The following is an 11,553-nucleotide window of genomic DNA, read 5'->3' on the forward strand; positions in this document are numbered from 1 at the left end:
ATCAAAAACACAAAATACAAACAAATTAAAAACAAAGTTATTTAAGATAATGACTGAAGGACTGAGGATAGTTCCAGAAAACATTTTCTCCACAGTTAGGTTACTTGCTAAATGACTCATTTGTTTTACTGAGTTAAACAAACTAATATGCTTAGTGAGCACAGACAAACTAAAATAGTGGTTTGCATATAAACTTGAACTTGACCAATGGAAAAACTTTCAAACTCATCTGCAACAATTAAATATGATTTAATGAGAGAGTAAAATACCAGAACAAGAGACCTAAACCAAAGGCAGACCCATTAAACCTGGGGCACGGGGCATGATCAGTATTCATTTTTTTGCCTCCAATACCAATGTTGATATTTTCAGTGAAATAAACCAATTTACTGATATACCTGCTGGCATTCTTGTGTGTGTGTGTGTGTGTGTGTGTGTGTGTGTGTGTGTGTGTGTGTACACGATGCACGTGTGTTTGGGCGTACAATATGTGTGCCAGTGTGAATCGCTCCAATTTGGGTCTCAAAGGAAAAAGCCATGACCCTTGAAGTGCATGAATAACACTGGCACTGAATGAACTATGTTTATATTTGAAAGATTTATCTGTGCTGTATATCAAAAAATTGAACGTATTACAGAATTTAATTCTATAAGAAAATCAAAACCAGTTTCTTTTGCTACTTCTGTGCCATATTGTCAGGCAGGAGTTTGAAACAAATAAGATTCTGGAAACTATTTGTGCTGAATATTTTGTGATTCCTACCAAATCAAATTCACCTTTTTGAGTGCAATCAGTTAACCTCATTTCTCACAAATTTTTCCAAAATAATGTTGGAGGAATGTCTCTCTTGTGCTTCTCCAACTGCATCATTTGGAGAAAAACATATGTGCTATTTTCTGTGAGCGTTCACATTAAATGACTCTTATTTGATTTGTACAGTCATACAGCTATGCTAAAATATGACAGAACCATGGGGGAAAGTACAACAGGGGCAAGACAGAAGAACAAAATAATGAAGAACCACAATAATAAGGAACCCGTGGAAAAGCACCCTGTAGGTCAGTAGGCATTAGACCACCTGAATTAATGACTTTTTATGGTTTTTGCTTCGCTGTCAGACGAGTAACTGGTGTCTTCAGTGGTATTAAATGGTATTAAATGGTATTTGAATGATCAGTGACCTGTCAGTCACAGTAGGTCTAGCTATCAACCAATAAGACTGCCTTTTAACTTCCTGTAAGCTCTGCCCACCTGTCTGTCTGCCACACTTTGATTGGCTGTGATAACAAACTGTCTTTCTTTTTCAGCAGTGGCTTATCTCCTGTCCTTCATACACTCTAATCATCACTGTTTCTGTGCTTATATTTCACACACCCTAAAACAGACCTCAGCTCCCCCACATCTCTCCATCCCACTGTTCCCTAAAACACACTATTCTAACCTCACCCTAAAACAGACCTCAGCTCCCCCACATCTCTCCGTCCCACTGTTCCCTAAAACACACTATTCTAACCTCACCCTAAAACAGACCTCAGCTCCCCCACATCTCTCCGTCCCACTGTTCCCTAAAACACACTATTCTAACCTCACCCTAAAACAGACCTCAGCTCCCCCACATCTCTCCGTCCCACTGTTCCCTAAAACACACTATTCTAACCTCACCCTAAAACAGACCTCAGCTCCCCCACATCTCTCCGTCCCACTGTTCCCTAAAACACACTATTCTAACCTCACCCTAAGACTAAGGCACTGAGAGAGTAAGAAGATTAAGACCTAAGTCACTGAGGGTCTCAACCCTGGTATTCAGTGGCAGTTTATCTCGTAAAAAGTGCTTCACACATCAGCAGAAATAAAAATTAAACTGAATCGATGCAGAACAGAAAACAGAATTGAGTTGGCATGTTCTGTGACCTGTGAGAAACATTTTGTGCATGAGGTGTGTGATTGGTCCTGCTCACCGTGTTGGCCAGTTCCAGGCAGCTTCCGGATCGTGAGGGGGGCTGCGTGACGAGCTTGTGGAGCATGGACGATGACTCCAGGACATTGCCTGGCTGTTCTAGAAGCTTCTGTAGGATACCTGACTGCTGCTGTGGATCTGGGCTTAGCAGTTCTGTTGGCCCTGAGTCATCGTGACTGTTCTCTTTGGCTTCAGGCACACACATGCATACACACAAACCCACAGGAGCTCCATCAAATGTATACACTTAACACATCGTCAGACAAATAGGTTTTACAGAATGTCACTAAGTCTATGGGTGAACACACATTCTCTCTGAATACATGAGGGTCTTGTCAGACAATGCAAAGACATGGTGTACATGTGATTACACTCTCTCTACACAAGGTGCCAAACTTGCATAACACGTAACACATGCATGAGTCTGATCTAACCTTAACATACTCCAGTGGTAGATTCGTATTAACAAAGTTGTCAGGCTGTTGGCTATTTTCAGAAATGTATGATTACTGATAATACTCCAGTGGTAGATCAGTATTAGCGAATATGTCACTGTTGGCTTCTGACACTTTTGCAGTCTGTGCTTACCCAAAATATTCTCCGCACTGGTAAGCCAAGAGGCATCATGCTCCTGGACCTTCCCTTTCTCAGAGAGTCCAGTCACAAGTGAGAGCTGACCCTCCTCCAGCCGAATCTCATTCACCAGCTGCATACGGCAGCGAGTGAAGTCCTTAAAGGAGATTTTCCCACACTCGTCCACTCCAAACTGGCCCATGATCTCAGCAACAGACTCCTCCATGTTCAACTGTCTACACACCATCAGGAGGTCATTTCTAACAGAGTGAGTGTGTGTGTGTGTGTATGTGTGTGTGTGTGAGAGAGAGAGAGAGAGAGAAAGAGAGAGAGAGAAAACACTAGAAAAATCACAGAACTCTGCAAAGTGTTAGTGAGCAGTCAATGTAATGTTTTTGACGTGTCTCAGGTCTGAGTGCCGCCTCCACAGTAGGGTATACGATGGTCAAGACGATTGTGAGTGTCAGCAGCACACAATGAAGGACACTTCTATCAAACACACTAATAAAGTATTTTAAATATACTCAACAAGGCAGAGAGTACAGAATAATGATCATTCAAACTACAAAATTCAGAGACAGTTTTTATCCACCATCAGGTTTCTCAATAAGGACTCATATGTTCTTTAATACTGTCATACATTCAAACCAAAGACAGCACTCACTGGTCATTTTAACTTCACTCAGCACTTTACATCAGATATTTCTGGATGTGCGCATTGTCTATGTGACCACTGCCTCTTAATGTTACTACTCTATTGTAATGTGCTGTTTTTATTAACTGGTTTCATTGCTTTTTATCGTGTGTATTGTCGTCTCTTGTTTCAGTCTCAGTACACTGTGGTTATTGTACTTGTTTGTAATTATCAAGACGAGGCGAAACACACATGTAAGGATTCCATTGCACCCTGTACATATGACAATAAAGAGCCTTGACTTTGATTTTGATGATGTGGAAGCAACAATCTTTCAAAAACGTTAACTGATATGACGACAAACATACCAGGGTAATGTGACAAGCCACTTATAGACAAACCAGTTTCTCATAACAAACTGCAGAAATACCTGTGAAAACGATCTTCTGGTAAACTTCAGGAAAAACAAACTTTTCCACAGTCTGTGGACATAATCGTTTGGAACATTTGACCTCCCAGCAGTTTGATTCTATCTTTCAATACGTCTGCCATGTCTCACTAAGTGGCATTCTGCGGGTAAGACTACAAACAGCGCTACGAACAGATCGGTTTAACTATTCATAATAATGTGACAGTTTCTGCTCCGTACACGGAAGACGGAGGAGATAATTCTACAGAACAGTAATATGAAGCATGCCATTCGCGGGCTAAAATGAGTAAAGTTTACAATCCTAAATTTTTGACTCCAACCCATTTTCGATTAATCGTATCAAGCTTTTTTCATATGATTCAGTGAGTTGCTCAGAGTTTGTATGTATTTTCTCACTGACACAGATTTACTGCAATGGGCTACTTAGTATCACAGATCACAATTGCTTCTAGCGACCTGTACAAGCTGACTTTGATTGTTTAGCAAACACTACAATTTGTTTCGAACGACACAATCAAACGTGAATTAACATGAAGCAACTGATTTGTCAGGGGTCTCTCGACAACATCAGACTTACCTACTAATGTAACCATCTCCGTCTCCGTCACAAGTCTGAAACAACCGCTTCATCCGCTCTTCCTCGCCAGTGCTAGAGGTATCACTACTGCCGCTGCTCAAGCTCACCTCCACCGTAGCCGCCATGATCTTGCCCCGAAAAATGCTAACGCTGTCGTGAACTGTACTCGTGAAGCCACGGCTTGTAGTCCACTAAGTGTTTCACTGCATTAGTGATGAAGACCTTCGGAGTAGAGCGTAAACACATTCACTTTGAAAGAAAGCACAGTAAAGGACCGTTGCTATCTGGGAAAGAATATCTCAAGTTGTGCTCAAATTTGGGGTAGGACCACAAGGTGGGAATTTAGTGGTACTGTTGAGAGAGAGTGGGATGGTCGTTTTGACTCCGGAGTGGAGCTAACATAAATATGAAACGCACAGCACACAAATTATTGTTTGTTTCCTTTCTTTACTGGCACGCGCTGGTACTTTATTAATCCACTCGAGAACGAAGGAGAAGCTTTGCCAGTCTGGCCTGAAATTATTAACTTTTTCTTGTCTTTAAGTATTGTGTTATAACGTTTTTTATTAAGTTGGCTTGAAATTTCCTTTAAAGGCCAACGAAATATTCTCTTTGAATAAATGTTCTTCTCCTCCTCTTCGTGTTTCTTATCAAGTTGACTTAAATTCCCGTTCTCTGTAAGTTCTCTCCCTCTTTTTCTCTCTCTCTCTCTCCTCCCCTCTGTGTGTGTGTGTGTGTGTGTGTGCTTGAGCCTGTTCAAATGCCTAACAGGCCCTTACTTTATGTTAGTAAGCAGTTCAGATGTACCTGTTGTAAAGTGAAAATGAATCATGTTTTACTAATGCTTAACTCTCACATGTAATGACTTCTGTCACTGATATCTGTGTGATCTGTACTAACATGATATCAGTGCTTTATCTGTGTGACATGATATCAGTGCTTTACAAGTGCAGTACTGCAAAGCTGAGTTCACTGCCGTGGGTGTGCCTGTCCTTATATAGAAACAATTAATCTATTACAAACTTGTGAAGCATTAGTTTATTACACAAAATGATTGGCAGTTGTCCTCAGAAGTACCTGATGTGAGCTGAGAATTGTTCATCATTAAGAAACACTTCATTACTGTTTATTAGGCAGAACAACTTAAACAGTGAAGATACTCTACAACTGTTTAAATGAAGTTATGTCCAAAAAAGCCAATGCAGTAGAATAAAAAGAAAGAGAATAAGGAGAAGACAGAGGGATAAAGATCCTTCTTTTCAGTTGGACCTGAAAATACAGTGATGACAATGGCAATCATTATTCTCCAGAAAACAACAAAACACAAGTTACACCAGACAACACTTTTAAAAAAAAAAAAAAAGAAAAAAAAAAAAGCTAAATTAGTTTTTGCCTATTTTTCTTTTCCATTTTTATTTTTTATCAGCAGATGTTTTCTCTCTTCTTAAGGTTTTCTACTGTGTGATTAATTGCTCTCTTTGTCATGGTTAAGGCTATTTTGTCAGTCTATTCCTTATGTTTCTAGTGTTTCCCTTTTCCCTGTGCTCCCCCTGTTGGTTTGTCTTCTCTGTTTTGTGTGTGTGTGTGTGTGTTGTGGGTGTGGCGTCTCTCTCTCGCTCTCTCTACGCTTCCAGATTGCCTACACACTTGCGATCAGTCATCTCATCACGTTACAGTATTTAAACCCCGGTGTTTCATCCACTCTTCGCCAGATCGTTGTTTCAGCCTATGTGGTAGAGCTCGCTTCTCGGTCACTCTTTGGAATTCTATTACTTTTTCGTAGTTTGCATATCTGTGTTTATCTGCCTGTTTTTTCTCGTAAGGATTACCTCTGTGCCACTCGGTATCTCCAGTGTGCCCTTCGCCTGCCTGTCACCCTTCAGTCCGACTACTCCGCCTCACTCACAGCTCCACTCCGCAACCTCTCCCATCATCTGCTTCCTTACCTGCTGCCTTCATCTCCTCTGCCTATTTCCATCTCCATACTACAACGTGTCAATTTACTCTCATTCTTCATTCTAAACCTGAGTTGTGTTTCTGCATTTGGGTTTCCTTAGTAGATTGTCACACTCTTTTCCTCTGCCACCACCACACACCTCAGTACAGACATCTGTAACGTCAGCCCTGTAGCATTGGTTTAAAGCACTGGTTTAAGACACAGACAGACCTGTAGCATTGGTTTAAGACAGAGACAGCCTGTAGCAAAGGTTTAAGACTCAGGCAGCCCTGTAGCATTGGTGTAAGACACAGACAGACCTGTAGCATTGGTTTAAGACACAGACAGTCCTGTAGCAAAGGTTTAAGACTCAGGCAGCCCTGTAGCATTGGTATAAGACACAGACTGACCTGTAGCATTGGTATAAGACACAGACAGTCCTGTAGCATTGGTTTAAGACACAAGCAGCCCTGTAGCATTGGTTTAAGACTCAGGCAACTCATCCCCCCTGCACTGCCGCAGTTAACAGCTCAGCAACAATATCCATTTAAAAAGTGATGCAGGCCAATGCTTAATGACCTAAAAACTCTGGACACTGTGTTTACTTTACAAGCAAAATGTAGAATTTTAGAATTAAGATTTTGCTTTTGGTTCTGGCTCATTATTTCCACAAGATCACACACTGAGCCTAGAAAAGAACACAAATATAATTAAACACATAAGCATGATCATTACTGAGCACTAAACAAAAGCACAGTCACCAACAATACCATAACATTAGAAACCTGGACCCAATAGCTTTTTAGAAACACAGTCATCATTAGAAATGTGTACCCTCATAGCTTTGTTAAAAATATTTAAAAGGTGACATATGAGTAGCTTTGTCTCTGTTAAATTGTGTGTTTAATTTGTATGTGTGTTAAGGCTGATGTTTAATTTGTGTGTGTGTTAAGGCTGATGTATAATTTGTTTGCGTGTTAAGGCTGATGTTTCTAATTTTTATATGTGTTCATACTGAGTGTAGAATTTTTATGTGTGTTACGGCTGATATTTCATTTGTATACAATTTACAATTTTACAATTTAGTTATTTAGCAGACGCTTTTTTCCAAAGCGACTTACAATTGGTGCATCAGTCGGATTTCTAATACCTTCAACAGAGATCATAATAAGACTGAGCGTCAAATTGCCCTTTCGCATTGCGCCCCTGGGATACTTTTACAAACAGAAATACAAGACAAAGGTAATATTTTTTTTTTTTTTTTTTTTTTTTTTTTTTCTCTAGGGAAGGGAGGTTAGGCATTGGGGGAAGGGAGGTTAGGCATTGGGGGACAGGTGTGTCCTAAAGAGGTGGGTTTTCAGTTTCCTGCGGAAGATGGTAAGAGACTCCGCAGTCTTGACTGCATGGGGGAGGTCGTTCCACCACCTCGGGGCAATGGCAGAGAAGAGGCGTGGTCGGGAGGAGCGGCTGCCGGGTTCCCGGAGTGAGGGGACCGTCAGTTGTCCGGAGGACGTGGAGCGGAGGGTCCTAGTTGGGGTGTAAGGCGTTATAAGAGACTGAAGGTATGATGGGGCAGAGCCTCTTGTGGCCTGGTAGGCCAGCACCAGTGTCTTGAACTGGATGCGGGCTGCTACCGGAAGCCAGTGGAGTGCAGTAAGCAGCGGAGTGACATGAGAGTACTTAGGGAGGTTGAATACTAGGCGTGCAGCGGCGTTCTGCACGAGCTGGAGCGGCCTGATGGCGCAGGCCGGCAAGCCAGCCAGTAGAACGTTGCAGTAGTCCAGGCGGGAGATGACAAGCGCTTGGACTAGGAGCTGGGTTGCCTGTTGCGTGAGGAAAGGGCGGATTCTCCTGATGTTGTATAGGGCGAATCTGCAGGATCGTGTGACTGCTGCGATGTGCCCGGAGTATGTCAGCTGGTTGTCGAGGGTGACGCCAAGGTTTTTGGCTGCTGAGGTGGGAAACACCGCAGATCCCTCGATGGTGATTGTATTGTCGATCGCTGGGGAGTTCTTAGCAGGAAAAAACAGGAGCTCTGTTTTCTCCGGGTTAAGTTTGAGATGGTTAGCAGACATCCAGGAGGCAATGTCAGCTAGGCAGGCTGCGATGCGAGGTTGAACCTGGGAGTCAGAGGGGGGGAAGGAGAAGAACAGCTGTGTGTCATCAGCGTAGCAGTGGTAAGAGAGGCCATGGGTGGAGATAACCTGGCCAAGTGATCTGGTGTAGAGGGAGAAGAGGAGTGGACCAAGTACTGACCCTTGTGGGACACCCGTGTGTAGAGTGCGGGTGGAGGAGACCGATTCCCTCCAAGAGACCTGGTAGGAGCGGTCAGACAGATAGGACTTGAACCATGCGAGTGCAGAACCCGCGAAGCCCAGCCCAGCAAGGGATGAGAGGAGGATCTGGTGGTTGACCGTGTCGAATGCTGCGGAGAGGTCTAGGAGTATGAGGACAGAGCTGAGAGACTTCGCTCTGGCCAAGTGGAGCTCCTCCGTGACAGCAAGAAGGGCCGTCTCGGTGGAGTGGCCGGCTTTGAATCCGGATTGATTTTGATCCAGGAGATTGTGCTGCAGAAGATATGGTGAGAGTTGGTTATATACAGCACGTTCCAAGGTTTTGGAGAGAAACGGTAGGTGAGAGACTGGGCGGTAGCTACTGACATCCGCAGGGTCTTGGCTGGGCTTCTTGAGCAGTGGCTTGACCCGTGCTCTCTTCAGGGCAGAAGGAACCGTACCAGTAGATAGGGAGCTGTTGATCAAGGACGAGATGAAGGGCAGAATGTCGTCCGAGATGGCCTGAAAGAGAGGGGAGGGGATGGGATCAAGAGGACAGGTAGTAGGACGATGGGATTTGATAAGTAAGAGAGCTTCAGCGTCAGATAGAGGGGAGAAGGAGGAGAAGATAGCAGGGGGGGAGGGTGCAGGATCCGGGGTGGGAGGGGGAGGGGGGAAGGAGTCGCAGATGTCATTGATCTTCTTCTCGAAGAAGGAGACAAAGTCATCAGCAGATAGGGATGAGGGAGGAGGAGGAGGAGGAGGAGAAAGGAGGGAGGAGAAGGTGGAGAAGAGTTTGCGGGTGTTGGAGGAGGCAGAGTTGATCCTAGAGTGGAAAAAGGCAGATTTGGCAGCGGACAGGGTAGAGGAGAAAGAAGAAAGAAGAGAGTGGTAGTGGGACAGGTCGTTGGAGGATCTCGATTTCCGCCATCTCCGTTCGGCCACGCGAAGTTTGGTTCTGTCGGCACGGATACTATCAGTCAACCAGGGACTGGGGGCGGAGAGGCGAGCCGGTTTGGTGACTGGGGGGCAGAGGGTGTCCAGGGTGGAGGCCAGCGCAGAGAGGACCGTAGAGGACTTCTTTTCCACGGGGAGAAGTGAGAAGGCTTCTACAGGTGGGAGAGAGGAGCAGACCATAGAAGAGAAGGCACTAGAGGAGAGAGTGCGAAGGTTACGTCTAGCTGCGACTGGTAGCTTGGGTGCTGAGGATTTCAGAGAGGGAGAGATCGAGAGAGAGAAGGACATGAAGAAGTGATCTGAGGTTTGGAGCGGTGTGACCGTGAGATCAGGAACTAGGCAGCCTCTTGTGAAGACCAGGTCCAGTTGATTACCGCCCTTGTGTGTTGCAGTGGACTCCACGAGGGTAAAATCAAAGGACTGAAGGAGGGAGAGTAGGCTGTCAGACTGAGAAGAATTCGGAAGGTTGAAGTCTCCTAGCAGCAGGATGGGAGTGCCATCTTCAGGGAAGGCGCTGAGGAGGATGTCCAGTTCATCTAGGAATGACTGCAGAGGGCCTGGGGGGCGGTAGAGAACAGTCATATGTAGTTTATAAGGGGAATAAACAGAAACAGCATGAAATTCAAACGATGTTGGGGAGATAGAAGGGAGAGATGTTGCTTGGAATCTCCACGAGGGGGAGATCAGGAAGCCAGTTCCCCCACCCCTTCCCGAGGGTCTGGGAGTGTGGGAGAAGGAAAAGGCCGTGGAGAGGGCAGCGGGAGTGGCCGTGTTCTCCGGTGTGATCCACGTCTCGGTGAGGGCCAGAAAGTGCAGGGACATCAAGGAGGCTTGGGCGGAGATGAAGTCGGCCTTCTGTACCGCCGATTGGCAGTTCCAGAGACCACCTGAAATGCCAGTAGCAGTGTTAGCAGAGCGTGGTGGATGGATGAGGTTAGACAGGTTGCGTCCGCGAGGATGCTTTGGACGCCACCTGCGGAGATTGTAAGAGGAAACTTGAACAGGAATAGGGAGATGACACATGATTAGTGTGAGGGGGACAAGGTTTTTTAGGAGGTATGGAAGAGACACAATTACACAGATAAGCAAGTGAGAATAAAATAAATCAAGATGAAAATAAATCGCTTAGTGTACGGCAGACAGGCAGCAGTTGTCTCGGCTTCCTCGTTGTCCTTCCTCGGTGGACTCCCGCAGGTAGACTCCCTTGTCTTAGTCCGACCGAGTCTTCGTCCGACGAGACAAGGAAGACGAGACTGCTACAGCTGCCGCTACAGCTGCCGCTTGGCGGAAGCACTATTCCTAAAGAGTCTTGTGACTACCGCGTTCGCGGCTTAAGGGCTGGCTACAGCCCCGCCCCCTCAGAGCAAAGCGTAAATTGACTGAGACCGAGAGTAACAAACAAATGCAAATCAGCAACTCGGCAGCTGATGCGACAGGAATTCAATACAAACTCCCTAGTAAAGTGAGCTAACAACGCTACCAGACAGCGAACACGGTTCTAAACAGACGGAGAACCTAAGGTAGAGCAAACGCTGAAAGAATCGCGCACGAAGTAAATTATATACGGAAACGACAGCAGAGTATACAGGGCAAACAGAAATCGCGGCTACTCGGACAATTACACGCAACAGAGACAAGAGAGAACCCAGAAATCGCGGCTACTAAGCAATATAAAGCAAAGTCTTACTAGGTACCTGCTCTGAAGGAGAAATAATCTGACTGAAGACGATGCACGCACGTTAATGTATGGCGTTAATGCTGTGTGTTTAATTTTTATGGTGTGTGCGGGACAGTAATTATGCTCACATGCTTGCATAGTCCTTTTTTCAACCTCCATCTGTGCAATAAAACATCTGTGACACAAATGTCTGGTATTTACGTATATTTAAGGAGATTAGATATGCACATTTTGTCTGGTATTTACGTATATTTCAGGAGATTAAATATGCACATTTTTTCTAGTGTTTACGTATATTTAAGGAGATAAGATATGCACCTTTTGTCTGGTATTTATGTATATTTCAGGAGATTAGATATGCACATTTTGTCCTGAGCAACCTACAGAAGAGTATGACAAATAGCTTTAAATCCACACATCTCAGTTTGCAAAAGAATCACTCTGAGAACCATGTATCGTTTCAGTGCTTATAGAGCCCGTTTTTTAAAACACTCCTTGTGTGTAAAATACAGACGAGTACAGTGAAGTTAGTGGTTA

The 11,553-nt window shown here is 44.5% G+C and overlaps 1 protein-coding gene across 3 annotated transcripts in view; it reads right to left on the bottom strand.

Annotated features, from left to right (window-relative positions):
- Positions 1–4,419, bottom strand: part of mcc (MCC regulator of WNT signaling pathway) — a 123,204-nt gene extending 118,785 nt beyond the window's left edge. For 2 of the 3 annotated variants that reach the window (XM_030783841.1, XM_030783840.1), the window contains exons 1-3: positions 4,173–4,419; positions 2,547–2,791; positions 1,960–2,147 (exon numbers count right to left, since the gene is read on the bottom strand). In XM_030783841.1, coding sequence (XP_030639701.1) covers positions 1,960–2,147; positions 2,547–2,791; positions 4,173–4,297 — 558 coding nt within the window. In that variant the 5' untranslated portion in view covers positions 4,298–4,419. Of the gene's footprint in view, positions 1–1,959; positions 2,148–2,525; positions 2,792–4,172 lie in introns of all 3 variants that reach the window. The other variant, XM_030783839.1, reaches the window with a different exon arrangement.
- Between the last annotated feature and the right edge of the window lie 7,134 nt (positions 4,420–11,553).

The sequence above is a fragment of the Chanos chanos genome, chromosome 9, assembly GCF_902362185.1.
Source record: "Chanos chanos chromosome 9, fChaCha1.1, whole genome shotgun sequence".
Lineage (NCBI taxonomy): Eukaryota > Metazoa > Chordata > Actinopteri > Gonorynchiformes > Chanidae > Chanos > Chanos chanos.